The sequence below is a fragment of the Strongylocentrotus purpuratus genome, unplaced genomic scaffold (assembly GCF_000002235.5).
Source record: "Strongylocentrotus purpuratus isolate Spur 01 unplaced genomic scaffold, Spur_5.0 spur5_scaffold_14, whole genome shotgun sequence".
NCBI classification, from domain to species: domain Eukaryota; kingdom Metazoa; phylum Echinodermata; class Echinoidea; order Camarodonta; family Strongylocentrotidae; genus Strongylocentrotus; species Strongylocentrotus purpuratus.
The window spans coordinates 31,116,908-31,137,532 of NW_022145599.1; the positions used below are offsets into that span (position 1 = coordinate 31,116,908).

Genomic DNA, 20,625 nt, shown 5'->3' on the forward strand with positions numbered 1-20,625 from the left:
ACAATACCAACCCCCAAATATATATAAAATATGTATTTATTTAGATATATTATACTAGAACCGCCCTCGCATATCTCCATGTGTTATCATTTCCTCTAGAGGTTCACAAGTCGAGATTCTGGACCACAATATTATCTCCAAGTTGGTACCGTGAAACTTCCCTTGAACTTCTATAAAATTCTCTTTCTCATCCGCAAACACACACGTTTCCTTTCTCAACCTCTCACTTTCTGTCTTCTTTCTCTCTCCTCTCTTTCCGATTTTCATTCCTAATACGGATGGGGTCTCCCATGTGTAGGACAAAAATTTCCGACAAGTTTTCCCATAATCAAATACATCAACATAAGAATAAATGAATACAATTAGATAGACAAATGCATCCGCAGTTGCGGATCGGCGGATCCAGGGGCAAGGAAGCAAGGTGGGCAAGGGGGTACTCCCTCCGAGGGTACATGCCCACGGCAAAACCCAACCTGGCATATCGTAAGCAGGCCTACACATTAAATGCGAAAAGATTCTGTAAACTGCTAAATGTGCTCCTTACCCAGGAGTGATATCAGACATACACAGAGACTTAAAAGTGTGATTACGTTAGCTACTTTCTTCCCTACGCCCCCCTTTTTTTCTCTGCTTGTCAGGAAATTCCGATTTTCGGAGATTCTGATTGTGCCCCCTACAGCTGGAGAATTCTGAATCTGCCACTGATCAGATATTAAAGTTTGCTGACAAAGAGTTGTTACGAAATGATCGATCAAAAGGATGGGGAAAAACGTACTCAATTTCTTGAAGTGTCTGGCATATACTTCAGTTTGCCGACATTAAATAAGGATTTTCAGACACTGCTTCAAAAGGTATGCTTCCCGAAGAAAGTAGGGAACGTGTTAAAGACCAGAGCCACCTATATGTAGAGTTTGGCCAAAACGGACAGTATTGTGCACAGTATGGCGAATGCTAATTTGTTGGGCAAGGAAAGAACAACAAATTGTTGTGACCAACTGAAACCAAGTTGGCAAAACTCTGTGGATAGATGGCTCTTTAAAGACATGCGGAAAGCACCATCGTAGCAATATTGATTTTCCACTACTCGTTCAAGAACGATAATGCAGTCTCACAAAGGGCCGTCCACTCTCCAACCGTATCTTAAATACATTAATTATCCCTCAACAAACAATTGCGCTTCTAGACAGTCGATATGGAAGGAAGGAAAAGAGTGGTGTTGATAAAAACCCTTTGTGAGGAAGGTGAAAAGTTTAATTGTTTACTGTTGTCTGACTCCAGATAAAAGATGGATAAAGGGATATCGATATTTTATTGAACGGTGGGATGTCTCGGAGCTGCTTGATTACGGCACGTGGGATGTTTTATAAAGACACGTCCTGTTTTAACATGACGGTTGTAGATGTTAACAATTTTGCTGAATGTCAACCCGTGAGAGAACACTACCGACTACTGACAATTTTTTAACATCATTCATGCAGTATGTTATGGTGAAGATAGTGTGGGAAATATGTATTGAAAGAATAAAATGAAGAGGCGAAGAGGAATACAAAGATGTGTTATCATGAAAACACGATGGAGGAGGACTGTCAGTGACATGAAAACATTTTCTTTATTATAATAAACGGTTTTTAAAACCTGAAGAAAAGAAATAGTAAAGGACTTTCATGACGATAAAAAAAAGAAGAGGAAAAGAGAATCCGAAGGAAAAAAAATAATGTAGGAAAAATGGAAGGGGGGGCAGTAGACTGTGATCACGTCATGTAAAAACGGTGTTTACAACTGATATATATGCGATATTGTAATTTAGGCTCATTTAGATTCAATAATATCCATGATGCAATAAAAAAAAAATACAACGATCAAACCTCTGAAGACAAAGTAATAACCAGGATAATCAGACATGCACAATATAATCATGATTATGTCATCGATAACACTATTACAAAATGAAATGGGGACGTGTATTGACGTATCCACGACAGAAACATCAATACCCAAAATTTCGAATTGTATAAATGCACCTTACTCCATTCTCTTGAATAGAGATCGACTCGATAATATTTCAATTAATAACCAACGGACCGGCAACAGGGATATATATGGGGTCCCTATGTTCCTATTGTGGCCCACGTACCCCCACTGAACACTACGTGGGGCTACGGACCCACTCGAAGTTCGTTAATCAATACGGTTCTCATGGCATCGGAGCTGGTCTATTGTTAGACCCGTTCCCCCCTGCCGTAGGCTATACAGCATCGAGTGCGATACAGACAGCCAACACTAGCTGAACGAGGGAATCTCCATACGGTGGACGAAGCACGCGCTCATCAGGGAAGCCGGCTAATTTTCTTATTTAGGAATAAGCAAAGACTGAAAAAGTTGAAGGAGTCGTACATAACACAAAAAATAACCACCGATAACTTCCAGAAGTACAACAGTATGTGGAGTGTTTAGTTTTATTTTCATCTCACCATTCTTGTTCGTGGCACTAATGAGTATCGCTTTTGGAGGTTTCATGTACAAACTAAACAGCTTGCTCAAAGTCAAAAAAGATGGTGACCTTTGATCCTATCCTTTTGTTTTATCACGAGTGTCGCCAGTGCAAATACGAGGAGGCGATAATTATTGGATTAAGCAACTACAGAGAGACTTTGTTGTGACATAGATAATCAACTAAACATTTTTATCTACTTATCTTCGCATTAAGGGCTATAGCAACTGAATTCCTCGTTCGGTATCATGATTTGATAGTGGGTATTCAAGTACAATTGTGTTACCATGACTAAGCTTCAATACACGAGCTGCATTCAATGACACCATTCCACAAACTATTATATTTGTGCAAGAGATGATATGAAATGATATTCACAAAGGGCGAGCAATTTTACCGTCGCGTATATGTGATTGCGAGCGGGGAAATCGTCGTTGAATAATACATGCATTTGGTGTGCATGCTGTTCGATGGATGATTAAAGCTTACCATGGATTATAACTAATAAATGACTTTTAACTTTGAAGATCGACGGGGATATAATTTTTTGTGCAAGTGATCCGCTTTTGGTGCCGTTATTTATACGCCCGAATCCAAATTTGGATTCCCATCATGAGTGGCACGTAGTGGCGCGATGCCATTTTCGGCAAAACATTGTATTACAGGTCGTAGTTTAGTTCAAGATATACACAAGATATACAAGCGAGAGCGTACCCCAGAGGCGACACAAACTGTTCGGAATATTCGCAGATTCACAGAAACGGACTTACGAAAGTTTAGAAGTCGCCCCAGCGATATGTACGACGATGACTATTATCTGATGGGACCTATCCCAACAGATTTGGAACTCCATGAGAAAGCAAGAACCTTTGGTATCAAACCACCTACGGTCCAACTGTATGCTCGCTACGCTAAGACCGCAGACGGCTTAACCGGTTCAGACTCAAACAGATATGATGCGATACCTAGTAATTTAATGAGGATTGAAAATACGAATGCCGAGACGCTGTTGAGTTCGACCATGAAAACGAAACCTATGTTGCCTCGGATTCCCATCATCAAGCACTCGTTCCAAGGGAGCATTCCGAGTGTCATGAGGTCGGACACGACTTCGACAACGCTTCCAGAGTGCATCACGGCGCTGTCACCTAGAATGAAGTCCTCATCGGTGGACATCAGCAAACTGGAGAGCAGACTGCTCCCGCCGTCAAAACTCGCGTCGAATAGTCAGACGACCACGAAATCCGAAAAACGACCGACAACCAGGCGAGATCTAACGACGCGGGGTTTGCGGGTGATCGTCTCCCCGAATTCAAGAGCGGACTTGAAATCGCGACCAGGAGAATACTATGGACGTCGATATCCTTTAGTCATTCTCGACGGCAAAAAAGGAAACCCTGACGCTTCGAACGCCGCATCCAAATCGAGCATGATCACGACCCGCAGTCTACCAGCTATCTCGAATACCAGTAAGGAGGCGACCACCAGCGAACAGACCTCGGCCCGTGTCGCCAAGCCCGACACCATCGCGGTCGAACAAGCCATTGAACTGAGTGCGGCAAGGATTAAGCCTGTCCATCTCAATATCTCTGAATGGTATCCAGAACTCGCCTGCAAGACCAAGAAATTGCATTCCAAGTCCCTGGACGATAGCAAACGACATATCCTCGACACCACATCGACAATGGCCAAATAATTGAGATTTATTGAAAGCTATGATGATTAAATATGAATATTGACGTTTACTTTCAGGATTATGTTGACATGAACAGAAAGGATGCCGCGGGATTGGTGCATTATCATGCTGTAAAGAAATGTGTAAATTTCAAATTGTTATGAAAAATGAAACGTCAATATATTGCCTCTGAAATCGACAGTCATGGGCTTTATTTGACATGATGGCAAGATGAAACTTGAACTAATATCATTTCAAATACACTTTTACTAATGTTACATGGTAATGTTAATCATAAAAATTGGCGATTGCAGCATAACGGCTGGTGTCAGTATTCCATATTTGTAGTATGTTTTTTTTAAATACCTTCCAAAAGATTGGATCTGTAAATTGTGCGTTGTATTACATCCGGACATCTGGAATAGATATTTCGTACAGGTGAAAACTTTTCATTAATATTCAATCCGCATATTATGTTTTACGATGTGAGAAAAAAAGAAAGAAAGAAAAGAGACGGGTTAGCAGCTTTGGAATAGAAACATTCATCTGGCATGTCTCTACTCCATGTCACGTGTGATTCGACTCATGAATAATTCATGAGAAGAAGAATAAAGAAACAGTGGAATAGACGTGATAGGAGAGGATGAGAAGGAGAAAAAATAAATGACTGTGAATAGCAGAAGTACACGTTTTCTCTTGGATGAATTGGCTAACATGTAAAGCTCTATAGGTTCTGGTTTGCTTAAAGGATAACTTAGAAATATAATGGTTATTTTAGGAGGCGGGAGAGGGGACAATGACTTTTCCTTATAGATGCTTATAATCCTCAGTCATTCCACACTTCTATAATGATAATGTCATATTTTTTTTCTTCAAAATGGTAACGTGTAACATCCCATTGTGTTGTCTCACTTATTATTTAATAAATTATTCAACAACATTTTATTCTCCTGCCGTAAAAGATGATAAAAAACATTGCTTTCCTGATTAATTGACTTAAACTATTAACAGTAAAAATGTTGATTGCACCAGGACAAGATTATGTCGTTAAAGTTTCAATATAAAGAAAAGTTTAATAATGATTTATTTTAATCACTAATTCTGTTCGGACATATTATCACACTGGTTACCATTTCTAAATTTCAACATCTTTTTATACACTAACTACCACTTTTTAAATTAAGCACCATATAACATGACGTTGTAATCGTCGAGATTTTACCAAATCTGTAATATTTCATTTGCGGTGAAGTTCTTCCATAGGTTTTATTTGTGTATAGATTTATCTAAACTTGCCACAAACTTTTAATTGTATTTTCCAGCTATTTCCTTTACGATATGGTCGTTAAACGATGCCAAATCCTTTTTTGTTGTATGCGCCTAAACTGTGATTGCAAGGACTTTCAAGAAATCAAGTTGAGGGCAATTTCAATACCATGTCCTTTTGCATTTGGAAATCATGTTCGGATTATGACCCAATTATGTCATTAGGGACTTTTAGATTTGCACAACGACAACGTGGATTGCTACGATCGACGTCCTTTTAATGCACTGCCTTGAATGGACGTCACACCTATCAGTCCACGCAAATCTAAAAGTCCCTATTGTCATGTCCGCACCCTTCAACAGATTACGCATGGGCATATCGAAATTATATCAACAACATTTTATTCTCCTGCAGTACAAGATGATAAAAAAACACATTATTAATTTGCCGATTAATTGACTTAAACTATTAACAGTAAAATATTGATTGCATCACAACAAAGTTGTCTCGGTTGATGTTTTTAATTTTTTCTCCGATCGTCGCTTATTAGTTATTTTTGCAATCAAGAAGATCATAGAATGCTATAAAAAGTTTAACCTCAAGTTGTGTGTAAAATTTCATGATATAATAGAAGCATATATTGCTAACATTATTTTTTGTTTATCAAGTCTAATAAGCAATCACCCGGAACATCACGACCTCATCGTAGAGAGACATTTAGAAGAAATGCATACAGTGTATGATGTGATCAGGGGTTTTCAATGACGAAAATTAAACTGTCAAACGATAATTTTAAGGTAGTTGTATCTACAAATTATACCACGTTAGTCATTTTGTCTAAAATGATACTCGATGGGTTATCAATAAACGCGTTCGGTAGCATTTTACGCTGTATATAGTTCCGAAGCTGTGACATCATAAAAATCTATTTTAGAATTTCTCAATTTTCCTCCTTTTTCCAAAAGAGCATCAAAATAATGTCCGAATGTCGAAAACCAATTGAATATGTTAAGTATTGGCTGAGATATGACCATCTGAATAAATATATGTCCTATGGGAATTCAGTTTTATAGTGCTCTGGTTCCTAATGTTATGAACCAGAGCACTATAACAGTGAGTTCCCATAGGAAATTTATTTATTTAGATTTAGATTTAGATTTTTGATGACGTCACACTTCACCACTCTATTCCGCTCATCACATGATATTTATACAAATCAATGTTCGATAATCAGACACGTACAGATCACAGAGATTCAGTATCTACGCAGTTTTCTTCTTTTTGCGATTTAGTCATTTATTATGTCTGCAGATATCCATAGTAAGAACAACGTGATGTGAAATAAACTACCTAAACTAATGCGATTATGTTATCGAATATATTTCAATTTATTCATATAATGTGTTCGGCAAGTTGTATACATGTTTTATTAAATGTTGTACACTGTAGTTAAATTGGTTAATAAAACTTGTCAGTGTAATTACAAAAGACAACATTTCTTCTTGCTATTGTTTCTTGTTCAATAGTTTTATACCAGACTATTTCGATATAAAGAAATATTCAATTTGTAACATAAATTTGTAACTACGTACATATATAGAAACATAATGAGAAATGATTTGGGATATAAGCAACATTAATGTATCATACTAATCATGCACTATACAGTAGGCTTGCAGGTGCACGATGTGAGAGAGAGGGTGCACCCGCAAGCCTGTATATCTACATCACCATTACAACAATTCTATGCTAAAACGTGTTTTCACATCACGATGATGAAGATACATTCTAAGTTCAGATAATAAAAGCTGGGGTATATCATGTCATTCCAAAATCCAAATGATTGACACTTTCTCATTCTTGTCTTCATTCTCAAAACACAGCACATGATATACAGTCTAGGTATCCTAATCACGCGGAATTAGCGCGTGGGATCTCATAAAGCTTGTGGCAATCATACAATGCTCAAAGATGATAACCCAATGCTCATAGCTCAGGACATGCTGATTTTCTTTAAGTATGTGAATGAAAAACTGTCCACAAGAAAGTAAAATCCAAGGGCTTTGGTGTTGTTTGAACTTCTCGGACACCTTTCACAAAGGCAAACTCCACTGAGCATGATGTTTATATTTAACACATCAACACAACAGACAGTTATCCATGTTTGCAAATAGTACCCCTTCAGCCGTCACATCTATTGAACAAGTACATTGCTGACAAGACTTGACGCTCTTGGACAGCTCCTTGCTCAAACAGAGACTTACAATGTGCAAAGAGATACCTGTATGTATATACAGTTGTACCTTTTATTCATTCACTGTACATTTACAGTGAGATAGATCTCTCCTTTAAATCACCCTTTCACGGAATAGGAAGTTATTTTCATGTATTAAAATATGTCAGGTACTTCTCACTTGAAGGATCACATAGTGTCGTAATCAATCGCTTTTCTGTTCCTTATAATGCCGTTATTTAATTAGTTTTAAATGTCGTCATGAAGACATTTGAGGTTGTATTTCCAGTAAGAGAGGGTATATGATAAACTACGGAAAGTGAAGAAAGAGAGTTCAAGAAAGAGAGGAAAAGAGAGAAAGAAAAATGAAACAGAGAGAACGAAAGGAAGAGAGAAGAGAGGTATAAAGGAGGAGAAATAAGGAGGTGTAAACCAAAAGGGGGAGAAAAAAGAGGGGAGAAAGGGTCAGAGAAGTATGAAAAGAAAGGCAGAGAGCAAAGGGAGAAACAGGAAGAGAGCTACGGAGAGTGTAAGAAGAAAAAAAAGAGGCGAAAGAAGAGAGTGTAAAAACTAAAGAGAAAGATGAAAGGAAGAGGAATAGAAATATAGAAAACATAAGAGAGAGGGAGGGGAGGTATAGAAAGGGAGACGAGAGAGTATAGAAAAAGAGGAGTGAAGCAGGGAAACAATGGCGTTTCTAGCGAAGGGTTGAAGCCTTTATAATATGTCCCCTCGACTGAAGACTATGACAAATCAATAAAACTTGCGATGGGTACATAAACCCACCCGCCCTGGAATTAGGAGGATCTGGGAATACGCCACTGAGAAAATACATGTATATACAAAGAACATAGATGGCAGTGTGCCAGAACGGAGGACTGAGATGCATGAGGAGCGAGAAAACCATATAGATCAAATTAGAAAGATAATAAATGGATATCAAAATACACAGATATGTACACACCTAAACCCACGCACACACACACGCACACACATATTGATTGAGACCTAAAATATATTGTAAGTCAGTCAGATATCAACTAAGAAATCTAAGAAATCTAGGTTTTATTAGGAAATACTTAAGTCGTTCAACCACAGAGAAACTTGTACATGCTCTTATTTCATCACGCTTAGATTTCTGTAATTCTATTCTCTATCTACTCCCTAACACACAACTTTCTCGACTTCAGAAACTGCAAAATACTGCTGCACGTATTGTCACACTTTCTTCTCGTAGAACCCACATCACCCCCATTCTCAAAACTCTTCACTGGCTCCCGGTATGTGACCGAATCATTTTTAAGTTGTTGTTGTTAGTTTTCCATTCATTGTATGACTCTGCTCCTTCCTACAATATCAAGTTGATTGTTAAGTATAAGCCTACAAGACGTCTTCGTTCATCTCAATCCTCCTTATTAGTTGTCCCTAAGACGCGCAGTTCCTGGGGGGATAGAGCTTTTTCTCATTCTGGTCCGTCCCTTTGGAATAAGCTGCCACTTAGTATTCGTAATCTAACTACCCTTCATGCCTTCAAAGTTGCTCTAAAAACCCATCTCTTTCTAAACAGTGCTATTTAATCATGTCAATGTAGCGTAATAATTTGTGTTGTTTTAGTTTACTTTATTTTAGTTAAGAATGTTATATTTTTGTGATAGTAATACATGTATGTACAGCGCCATGAGCGTCAGAGCCTGGCGGATACCGGCGCTATATAAATATCCATATTATTATTATTATTATTATATTAACCTTTATCACGGTTACTGTCAAACGTTGATGTCATGTCATCAGGGGCGGCGATTTCTTTTCATGACGGAGGGGGGGGGGGGGGGGGGGGTTACGAAATGCGGCTGACGAGGGAGCAGTGGTGTAATGAGCAAAAAACATTTGGGGGGGGGGGGCAGAAAAACCCCGCATCACCACTCTTACATGTTACATTCAGGCCCCGCGGACCGTTTTTCAAAGTGGGAGAGGGGGGGGGGGGGGGGGCTAAAGTATTTACCAGGTATCAGCAAAGCGAGAGAAGCTAGTGAAACGTAAATTGGCGTGGGGTCCATGTGTAAAGCCACAACGGGGTCAGGGGGCATAGTCCCTTGAAGCTCAGGGGTTTTAGACATTTAAACAACGGTCAGATGAGCATCCAGGGGTTGCCCTAGGGCCCTTTGTGGGGTCCAGTGGGCAAAGCCCCCCGGAGCTCAGGTTGTTTTAGGCAAGAAAACTACGTTCAGATGAGCATTCAGGGACCCGCCTTATAGGGCCCTGGTACGGTCCAGAGCCCCCGGAATCTCAGGGATAAACCATGTCATTCCAGCTATATTTTTAAATCACTGGTATCGAATTAAAAATAAACCACGATTGAATCATATTAGGGGGAAACTGCCCACCAAGCCCCCTTGCACTCTTGGACCCTCCTGAGCCTAAAAGTTTGTTGCAGTCTTTAGTCAGTATTTGCTATTTTTTCAACTTCTCCGGGAGGTGGGGGGGGGGGTGTACGATCCACCCTAAACAAAAATTGAGGGGGGACGTGTCCCCCCCTTCCCCTCGGGATAACCGCCCCTGCAATTGTTCCTCAATTGTTCATATTTATAATTGGCATATTTGGTTGAGCATATCGAATTTTAAAACCTCCTGTGTTTGCTTCATCCCTCTCTACATTTTATTCCACCTTTAAAGACAATGTTTTTCTTTTGAAACGATAAAGTTCAATACTTCGTTCGGCTAGTTGTAAAGGGATCAGCCTGGAAGTCTCTTTTACTTTGTGAATTCTATTTTGTCACAAACTGATTAACAAAGAGTTTTTTTTATGGAATGTAGACATGCACAATTTCACCCACTTTAGTTTTTGAAGCGATGCCCAAAGCTGGCGCCATCAGATCAAAAGGGGATTTCCAAAGAAAATTAACTCTGAGAATACTGAGCAAAATACTGTACGGGATTTATGTGGAGTGTCTTTATAAAAGTGCTTTAATGGCACTGTATGGCTTATAATCACTAAACTGTGCATGAAATCACATCCAATCATGCAAAAAAATCAATTGATCTACAACAGACTTGAAAGGAGTTTTGCACTCTTTTCAAACAATGTACATATTTTCCTTTCATGATGGAATCAAAGATAATAAAATACGGTAACCCTTGCAAAAAACATCATGTAAACGGGAAATAATCAAATGTATAGCTGAATATATCGGGATCTGGCAAAGAGAAAAGGCGTGTATTATTCTGACTAGGCCAAAATTCAAAAATCACTTGCCAAATTTCTTTATTAACTACAGAACTTAACAGTGAGCACAATATATATTTTGCCTTTCCGTCCGAGGGGGGGGGGGGGGGATTGGTTGTATCTTGGATATATCTTTTAAACAATACTGTCACTTTCCTTGCTTTATCCATTCGATATAACTATGCACCGTGGTAAATATTGATATATATTGACAAATTCATGTGTACCTCAGTCCAACAAAGCAGTTTAATGTTCTCAGAAAAGCTTTCCAGGCGACCTAGGCTGTAACTGGGAATTAATATATTACCCAAGGGCACTACGCGTGTTGATTTCTTTTTAAAGATGAAGTTGAGTTCTGGTCATGCGATTGTATTGTGAAAGAAACGGTGTGAAATCGACCAGAAAAGGTTGATCATCTAGTATATAAGTATTCATGTGTATTGCAAGGTTCTGGAATCATCAAAATGATAAGAAATTTGGCCAAGCCTTGGTAAAGTTACAAACACTGTACACAGAAAGATGTATATGGGACTACACGAACACGTGTCGTAAAAAACCTACCCCCGAGTTTTACGAGTAACATGACATATTTAGAATATGAAGGCATTTGAAGAGCCATGCTTTTCAGGGAACATGTCTTAGCTGATGTTCTTCCACATTTCCATTATAAGAATGATAACGCTCACAATTTATTTTTCACCTCTTCCCAGAACTCAACTTTCTCTTTAACCGGGACTTCAATAAAGAAGAATTCGTAAAAATGTATTTTGCTAAGACATGCACTCTCCATGGACTGCAATGCGATGGATAAAGACTGTTGACTGGAAATAATTCACCATCATCATCTTCCCCTCCATTACTGTGATCACCATAATCATTAAAATACTGAACACATCATCATCGTCGTCGTCGTCATCGATAATATTACAAGAATGATTAGCTTTTGTCGGATTTTTGTCCTCACCTTCACCGCATTATCATTACCATACCTAGTGCCATAGTCAGAGTTAGTATTTGCTTTTTCATGAGTAATTCAACTATTAAAGGATACGAATCAGCGTCCTCAACGCATAGTTAATATTCTAAGTATTTTGTAGTAAGATACATCAGTAGGGGGTAAAATTTTGCTTCTATATTAAGAGTTGAGTCATAAAACATTTCCCTACTTAGAATATAAATTTATGTTTCCGTGAAAAGACGAATAGAACAAACGTTTCAACCCTTTATTTTAGAGGGAAAGGGAAGGAAGGAGTGAGAAATGCACTCACTATACATTTATCGAAATGTTGGTGATTGCTGATTGTTGATGAAAAAGAGGAAAGAAAGGAGAGAAGCCAAACAATGGAACGGGAATGACAGAGATTTGCATTACGATTTAGTTCACTGCACAGGACTTTGGAACTTGTTGAAAACGAAAACAAAATGACAATGGCACATTGCGGTTATGAATTTGTAAAAAAAAAAAAAAAATCAGTATAGAGTATATTTATGCTCTTAACATGCAAAGTGCAACCGGACTATCTGCTACGAAAGGTTTAGATTCTTAATCGCAACATATCGTAGTCGAGCGTAATGAGATAAGTAGACGATTACAAAAACTGTGCTAGATTAGGATGTCTGGTACACCGGTGCTTCTTTAAGTATGGATGACTTGAATCAACAGCTTCATGAGGCAGCCTCGAGGGGTAAAATCAAAAGCGTTACAAAACTGCTACAACAGGGTTCCAACTTAAACCAGACGGACCCAGATGGAAACACAAGTTTACATAACGCGGTGAAGAAAGACCGTAGAACCGTCACTGAGTATCTCATAAACCAAGGTGCTGATGTTGAGAAGGCGACTCCAGATGGACAAACACCCTTACATCTTGCTGCATTACTCGGACGTCTTAAAGCATCGAAAATCATACTCAGTCATGGAGCTAATATGGAGAAAGAAGACAAGGACGGCCACTCTGCATTACACAGCGCTGTAAGGAATGGTCACCTTGATGTCACCAAATATCTGATCAGTAAAGGAGCTATGGTGAATAAGGGAAATAATGAAGGTAAGACGGCATTACACAGTGCTGCTTTCAGTGGCCGAATTAAAATAGTGAAATACCTGATCAGTCAAGGAGCTGAGGTGAACAAGGGGGATAATAACGGAAGGACTTCATTACACTTTGCTGCTGGAAAGGGTCATCTTGATGTCACCAAATATCTCATCAGTAAAGGAGCTGAGGTGAATAAGGGAGATAATGACGGTTGGACTGCATTACACCGTGCTGCTCAGAATGGTCATCTTGATGTCACCAAAAATCTAATCAGTCAAGGAGCTGAGGTGAATAAGGGGGGTAATGACGGAAGGACTGCATTAAACAGTGCTGCTAGGAATGGTCATCTTAAAATAGTTAAATATCTCATCAGTAAAGGAGCTGAGGTGAATAAGGGAGATAATGACGGTTGGACTGCATTAAATAGTGCTGCTCAGAATGGTCATCTTAAAATAGTTAAATATCTCATCAGTAAAGGAGCTGAGGTGAATAAGGGAGATAATGACGGTTGGACTGCATTACTCCTTGCTGCTTGGAATGGTCAGCTTAATGTCACCAAACATCTAATCAGTCAAGGAGCTGAGGTGAATAAGGGGAATAATGACGGAAGGACTGCATTACACGGTGCTGCTTTCAATGATCATCTTGATGTCACCGAATACCTGATCAGTCAAGGAGCTGAGGTGATTATGGGAGATAATGACGGCTGGACTGCATTAAATAGTGCTGCTCAGAATGGTCATCTTGATGTCACCAAATATCTGATCAGTCAAGGAGCTGAGGTGAATAGGGGAAAGGGTAACGGTTTGACTCCATTACACTTTGCTGCTCGGAAGGGTCATCTTGACGTCACCAAATATCTGATCAGTCAAGGAGCTGAGGTGAATATGGGAGATAATGACGGTGGGACTGCATTAAACAGTGCTGCTTTCAATGGTCATCTTAATGTCACCAAATATCTAATCAGTCAAGGAGCTGAGGTGAATAAGGGGAATAATGACGGAAGGACTGCATTAAACAGTGCTGCTAGGAATGGTCATCTTAAAATAGTTAAATATCTGATCAGTCAAGGAGCTGAGGTGAATAAGGATAATAATTACGGTTGGACTTCATTACACTTTGCTGCTGGGAAGGGTCATCTTGATGTCACCAAATATCTCATCAGTAAAGGAGCTGAGGTGAATAAGGGAGACAATGACGGTTGGACTGCATTAAACCTTGCTGCTCAGAATGGTCATCTTGATGTCACCAAATATCTGATCAGTCAAGGAGCTGAGGTGATTATGGGAGATAAGGCGGGTAGGACTGCATTATGCGGTGCTTCTCTGAATGGTCATCTTGATGTCACCAAATATCTGATCAGTCAAGGAGCTGAGGTGAATATGGGAGATAATGACGGTTGGACTGCATTAAATAGTGCTGCTCAGAATGGTCATCTTGATGTCACCAAGTATCTGATCAGTCAAGGAGCTGAGGTGAATATGGGAGATAATGACGGTTGGACTGCATTAAACAGTGCTGCTCAGAATGGTCATCTTAATGTCACCAAATATCTGATCAGTCAAGGAGCTGAGGTGAATAGGGGAAATAAGGCGGGTAGGACTGCTTTATGCGGTGCCTCTCTGAAAGGTCATCTTGATGTCATCAAATATCTCATAGGTCAAGGAGCTGATGTAAATAAGGGAAGTAATAATGGTTGGACTGTATTACACAGTGCTGCTCAGAATGGTCATCTTGATGTCACCAAATATCTTATCAGTAAAGGAGCTGAGGTGAAAAGGGGAGATAATGACGGTTGGACTGCATTAAACAGTTCTGCCTCAAATGGTCATCTTGATGTCACCAAATATCTCATCAGCCAAGGAGCTGAGGTGAATAGGGGAAGTAATGAGGGTTGGACTGCATTAAACAGTGCTGCTTGCAAAGGTCATCTTGATGTCACCAAATATATCATCAGTCAAGGAGCTGAGGTGAATGGGGGAAACAACGATGGAAGGACTGCATTACGCAGTGCTGCTTTCAATGGACATCTTGATGTCATCAAATTTCTCATCAGTCAAGGAGCTGATGTAAATAAGGGAAGTAATAATGGTTGGACTGTATTACACAGTGCTGCTTTCAATGGTCATCTTGATGTCACTGAATACCTGATCAGCCAAGGAGCTGAGGTGACTATGGGAAGTAATGAGGGTTGGACTGCATTGAACATTGCTGCTTTCAATGGTCATCTTGATGTCACTGAATACCTGATCAGCCAAGGAGCTGAGGTGAATAGGGGAAGTAATGAGGGTTGGACTGCATTACACGGTGCTGCTTTCAAAGGTCATCTTGATGTCACCGAATACCTGATCAGTCAAGGAGCTGAGGTGACTATGGGAAGTAATGAGGGTTGGACTGCTTTAAACTTTGCTGCTTTGAATGGACATCTTGATGTCACCGAATACCTGATCAGTCAAGGAGCTGAGGTGAATATGAGAAGTAATGAGGGTTGGACTGCATTAAACTGTGCTGCTTTGAATGGACATCTTGATGTCATCAAATATCTCATAGGTCAACGAGCTGAGGTGAATAGGGGAAGTAATGACGGTTGGACTGTATTACGCAGTGCTACTCAGAATGGTCATCTTGATGTCACCAAATATCTGATCAGTCAAGGAGCTGAGGTGAATAGGGGAAATAAGGCGGGGGTGACTGCATTACACGGTGCTGCTTTCAATGATCATCTTGATGTCACCGAATACCTGATCAGTCAAGGAGCTGAGGTGAATAGGGGAGATAATGACGGTTGGACTGCATTAAACAGTGCTGCTTTTAATGGACATCTTGATGTCACCGAATACCTGATCAGTCAAGGAGCTGAGGTGAATAGGAGAAGTAATGAGGGTTCGACGGCATTGAACATTGCTGCTTTCAATGGTCATCTTGATGTCACTGAATACCTGATCAGCCAAGGAGCTGTGGTGAATAGGGGAAAGGGTAACGGTTTGACTCCATTACACTTTGCTGCTCGGAAGGGTCATCTTGACGTCACCAAATATCTGATCAGTCAAGGAGCTGAGGTGAATATGGGAGATAATGACGGTGGGACTGCATTAAACAGTGCTGCTTTCAATGGTCATCTTGATGTCACCAAATATCTGATCAGTCAAGGAGCTGAGGTGAATAGGGGAAGTAATAAAGTTTGGACTTCATTACACAGTTCTGCTTGGAATGGCCACCTTGATGTCACCAAATATCTGATCAGCCAAGGAGCTGTGGTGAATAGGGGAAAGGGTAACGGTTTGACTCCATTACACTTTGCTGCTCGGAAGGGTCATCTTGACGTCACCAAATATCTGATCAGTCAAGGAGCTGAGGTGAATATGGGAGATAATGACGGTGGGACTGCATTAAACAGTGCTGCTTTCAATGGTCATCTTGATGTCACCAAATATCTGATCAGTCAAGGAGCTGAGGTGAATAGGGGAAGTAATAAAGTTTGGACTTCATTACACAGTTCTGCTTGGAATGGCTACCTTGATGTCACCAAATATCTGATAAGCCAAGGAGCTGAGGTGAATAGGGGAAAGGGTAACGGTTTGACTCCATTACACTTTGCTGCTCGGAAGGGTCATCTTGACGTCACCAAATATCTGATCAGTCAAGGAGCTGAGGTGAATATGGGAGATAATGACGGTGGGACTGCATTAAACAGTGCTGCTTTCAATGGTCATCTTGATGTCACCAAATATCTGATCAGTCAAGGAGCTGAGGTGAATAGGGGAAGTAATAAAGTTTGGACTTCATTACACAGTTCTGCTTGGAATGGCTACCTTGATGTCACCAAATATCTGATAAGCCAAGGAGCTGAGGTGAATAGGGGAAAGGGTAACGGGTGGACTCCATTACACTTTGCTGCTGGGAAGGGTCATCTTGATGTCACCAAATATCTGATCAGTCAAGGAGCTGAGGTGAATAAGGTAGATAATGACGGTCGGACTGCATTAAACCTTGCTGCTCAGGAGGGTCATCTTGATGTCACGAAATATCTCACCAGCCAAGAGGTTGAGGTTACTAAGGGAAATAACGTGAGAAGGACTTCATTACACCTCACTGCTGGGAAGGGTCACCTTGATGTCACCAAATATCTGATCAGTCAAGGAGCTAAGGTGAATAAAGGAGAAATGGACGGTTGGACTCTAAAACCGAGAAGAGTGCCTCATATTTTCTTTATCATTCTATCATTTTTTGTCTATTTTTCTTTTTCTCTTTCTGTCTTTCCTCATGTAGGCTTAAGTTTTTCCTTTTTTCACTTCTTATATTATTCTTTGTTTTCCTTTCATATTTGTCTTTCTGTTTTTCTTGTTATTGTTTGTTGTTATCATTCTATCATTTTATCTTTCTATCTTTCCTCATGTTATTTTTTGTTTATTCCTTCTACCACCTTTTCTTATGGAATTCTTTGTTTTGATCGTTCTATCATTTTCTTTCTACACCATTCCTTATGTTATTCTTTGTTTTTTCCTTTTATCACCTTCTCTTATGTTATTCTTTGTTTTTATCATTCTATCAATTTCTCTTTCTGTCTTTCCTTATGTTATTATTCGTTACTTCCTTCTATCACCTTCTCTTATGTTATTCTTCGTTTTATTATTCTGTTTTTTCCTCTTCCTCTCTATTCTTACGCGATCATTTGATTCTTCCTTCTGTCACCTTTTCTTATGTTATTCTTCGTCTCCACATTGTCTTACGTTATTCCTTGTTTTTTTTATAATTCTATCACTTTCTCTTTCTGTCTTTCCATAAGTTATTCTTTGTTTCTTCCTTCACCTTCTCTGATGTTAATGTTTTGTTTTTCCTTCAACTCCTTTTATGTTATTCATTGTTTTTATTATTCTATTATTTTCTCTCCCTATCTTTCCTTACGCCATCTTCGTTTCTTTTTTCTATCACCTCCTCTTATGTTATTCTTTCTTTTTATCATTCTATCATTTTCTCTCTATCTCTCCTTATATATTTATATGTTTTTATTCTTGTACAGTAATCTCTTCCTCTCTTTCATTTCTTTCCCACCCAAACACACTCACTTCCGGCTAAAGATCGCTTCCTGGCACGGTTTATGTTCACACTGCACGCTAAATCGGTTTAGGGCGATCGATCTAGGAAGCAAACCGGTCCAGAAGATCGCTTCCTGGACCGCTTGTCTGTTCACACTCACAGTTAGACCGAAGTGAATGAGATCGGGGTCTATTCATAGCTAAGTTACAAGTACTCGAATCATTGGTTGTCAATACTTAATATTTACTTGTTATTCTCAAGTTTTTATGCTGCTTATTTTCTCATATCCAGCTCGAACATAATGATTTAACGGATATCCATCTTGCTATCCTTCACGGTCACACCTCTACTATTGAGAAGTTAGTTTCTGAGGGAGCTGATCTTAATATCCAGTCACCTGACGGACAGCAGTGTCTCCATACAGCCATTAAACTCTGCTACAACAGCGAGAAAATTGTGCAAGAAACGGACACACTGAGAAAGGTGAGTCATACCCCAGAAACCCCAATGAGACCAACACCAGACAAACGAGAGTCTATAAGCAACAAATTATATTCTTGCAAAATAATGGTCAGTTTCGGAGTCTACATGGAGTCGCTATGGCAGTGTAACTGACATAATGCTGCTCCTCTAATTCTTTAGGGAATCCTTGAATCTGATACCCGTGATTTGTCAAAGAAAAAGTTAGTGTCTGGGCGTGTGATTGTGTGTATGGGTAAATTCACAATTTTAATAGGGATTTCCAATACTGTGAATCCAAGAGGCAGTATTACACTTTGTTCATCCACCCTTGCTATTGATGGACAATTCTAATAAAAAAGTAAATATGTTTTTATGTTTCAGATCTCTGATGAGTATTACAAGGGCGAACTTTCTCCTGAGAAGGCATTGGTGTTTTATCTCCTAGAGAATGGAGCAAAGTTAGATGTGAGGGACACGACAGGCAACCTAGCAATCCAATATGCCAAGGACGAAGTGGTCAAACAGATGATTTTGTCGAGGTGATACATTCAAGTCTAAAAGAATAACATGTTGTCCCTGCCAGTTGTAAAACAAACGATTTATCAAAGCCCCAAAGAAAGAATGCATTTGTTCATCTCCCACTTTTGAGATTTGGTAAAAGAATTGATTTTTTTAAATTAGAAAGTCTAACCTCATTGCAAATCTTAACAGTTGACTATAAATTGTACATATTTTGTGACAATTACTTTGTTCGGGCAGGCGCGTGGCCAGGGGGGGGGGGGGGGGGTGGAGGCTGTCGCCCCACCCCCCCCCCCAAAAAAAATAAAAAAATAAAAAATAAAAAATAAAAAATAAAATCGCCGGCCAAAACAAAAAAAGAGAGAGAAAGAGAAGAAAAAAGTAAGAGGACGTAGGAAGAAAAAGGGAAAAGGAGTCGAGTACGTTACGAGTCGTCTTCTTTCTCTAATAATTTAATGAAACGTCAAAGCTTCTCGCGGGAGGTGGGGGGGGGGGGGGGAGGGACTGAATACAGATAAGGTTTAAGTCGAGAAAGGTACAACGAATCGTCTTCTTTGTCTGATATAGGATTTCCCGGCCAAATTCGCGTGTTTGTCATTCGAATTCATTTACTTTGCGTTTAAGTAAGCGCAGATCGGCTTTGCCATGCCAATTATCATTCAATTTTCCAGTTTTTGTATTTAATTTAGGATTTCGGTCGAAGGGATTCAAAGAGCTGTCATTCAATTTAGAAACTGCTCAACTAGCATTCAAATTAATATTCACTTGTCGAAGCGTAAATTTTATCATTCAAATTAACACCTGTCATTCGTATTCGTAATATTTTTTATTAAAGTTAGGAATGTTAGGGGGGAAGAATTGCAACAAACTTTTACAGTTTTTAAATAATGCAGTTAAAATTCAAGATTTGCCGTTGGGGTCTAAGCTGTTATTCCATTTATTTATTTTCAGGACAATGCAGATGGGTGTAGTCAGACATAAAGTAAAGAAGGGGCGAAATCAAGGGATATGGCATTTCTGCACGGACATGTTCATATACCCGGGAAAGGTGGGGTACCCTCAATCGCCCCCCTTTTTACTACAGACTCGGAATTTTACAAAAGTAATTCACATTGTCTCTTATACCAAGCACACCCCTCTGTTTTCTTAAAGAGTTTCATAGTTTACTTGCCCGCCAGCAGATCGATGGCTAAAGACATGGCTAAATAATGAATCATGTTCAAATTGTTGACTCTAGTTCCTACTCCAGTCACAATATTGTACCCTTCTTCCATAATGAAATTATGATGAAATTATGATAAATTTATGATGAAACATAAGACAAAAAACTTCCCTACATGATCATTTACAAATATACTGAGACCGTCAGGTCCGTAGATGCAAGTCGCTTTTTTCTTCTTAACAATCAAACTTAAATGCTGATGAATATCAGAAATATCTAATAAGTATAAGTGTATAAATGCAAGAAAATGAAATATGATGAAATACACATGAAAAAAAACAATCTTGAAAGAAAAAGAATGAGCTATAAAAAGTGTGTAATCAATTTAAGTGCACAAAGTGCTAATTTTAATGTTACAAATGAATTAGAATGCTAGAAGTACACCGTCGCGTTGTCAGAAAATCGTTTTGCGCCAAATCAAATGACCAAATAGCGAAAGAAGCACATTTTTTATTAATTT

General features: G+C 39.3%; 1 protein-coding gene across 1 annotated transcript; it reads left to right on the forward strand.

The window, feature by feature from the left end:
• Positions 1 to 12,531: 12,531 nt before the first annotated feature.
• On the forward strand, positions 12,532 to 18,967 carry LOC578882 (serine/threonine-protein phosphatase 6 regulatory ankyrin repeat subunit C-like). The gene is made up of 4 exons (XM_030985214.1): positions 12,532 to 12,937; positions 14,891 to 15,192; positions 18,254 to 18,445; positions 18,806 to 18,967. The coding sequence occupies exons 1-4, from the start codon at positions 12,532 to 12,534 to the stop codon at positions 18,965 to 18,967; spliced, it is 1,062 nt and encodes a 353-aa protein (XP_030841074.1).
• The last annotated feature ends 1,658 nt before the right edge of the window (positions 18,968 to 20,625 follow it).

What these genes read in the sequence shown, in the direction of transcription:
- LOC578882 (XM_030985214.1), top strand. Translation starts at nt 12,532, where the DNA reads ATGGATGACTTGAATCAACAGCTTCATGAGGCAGCCTCGAGGGGTAAA. An exon ending in GAATAAGGGAAATAATGAAG is followed by an intron (nt 12,938 to 14,890) that starts GTAAGACGGCAT and finishes TCAGTCAAGGAG; the next exon opens with CTGAGGTGAATGGGGGAAAC. An exon ending in TGATCAGCCAAGGAGCTGAG is followed by an intron (nt 15,193 to 18,253) that starts GTGAATAGGGGA and finishes TCTCATATCCAG; the next exon opens with CTCGAACATAATGATTTAAC.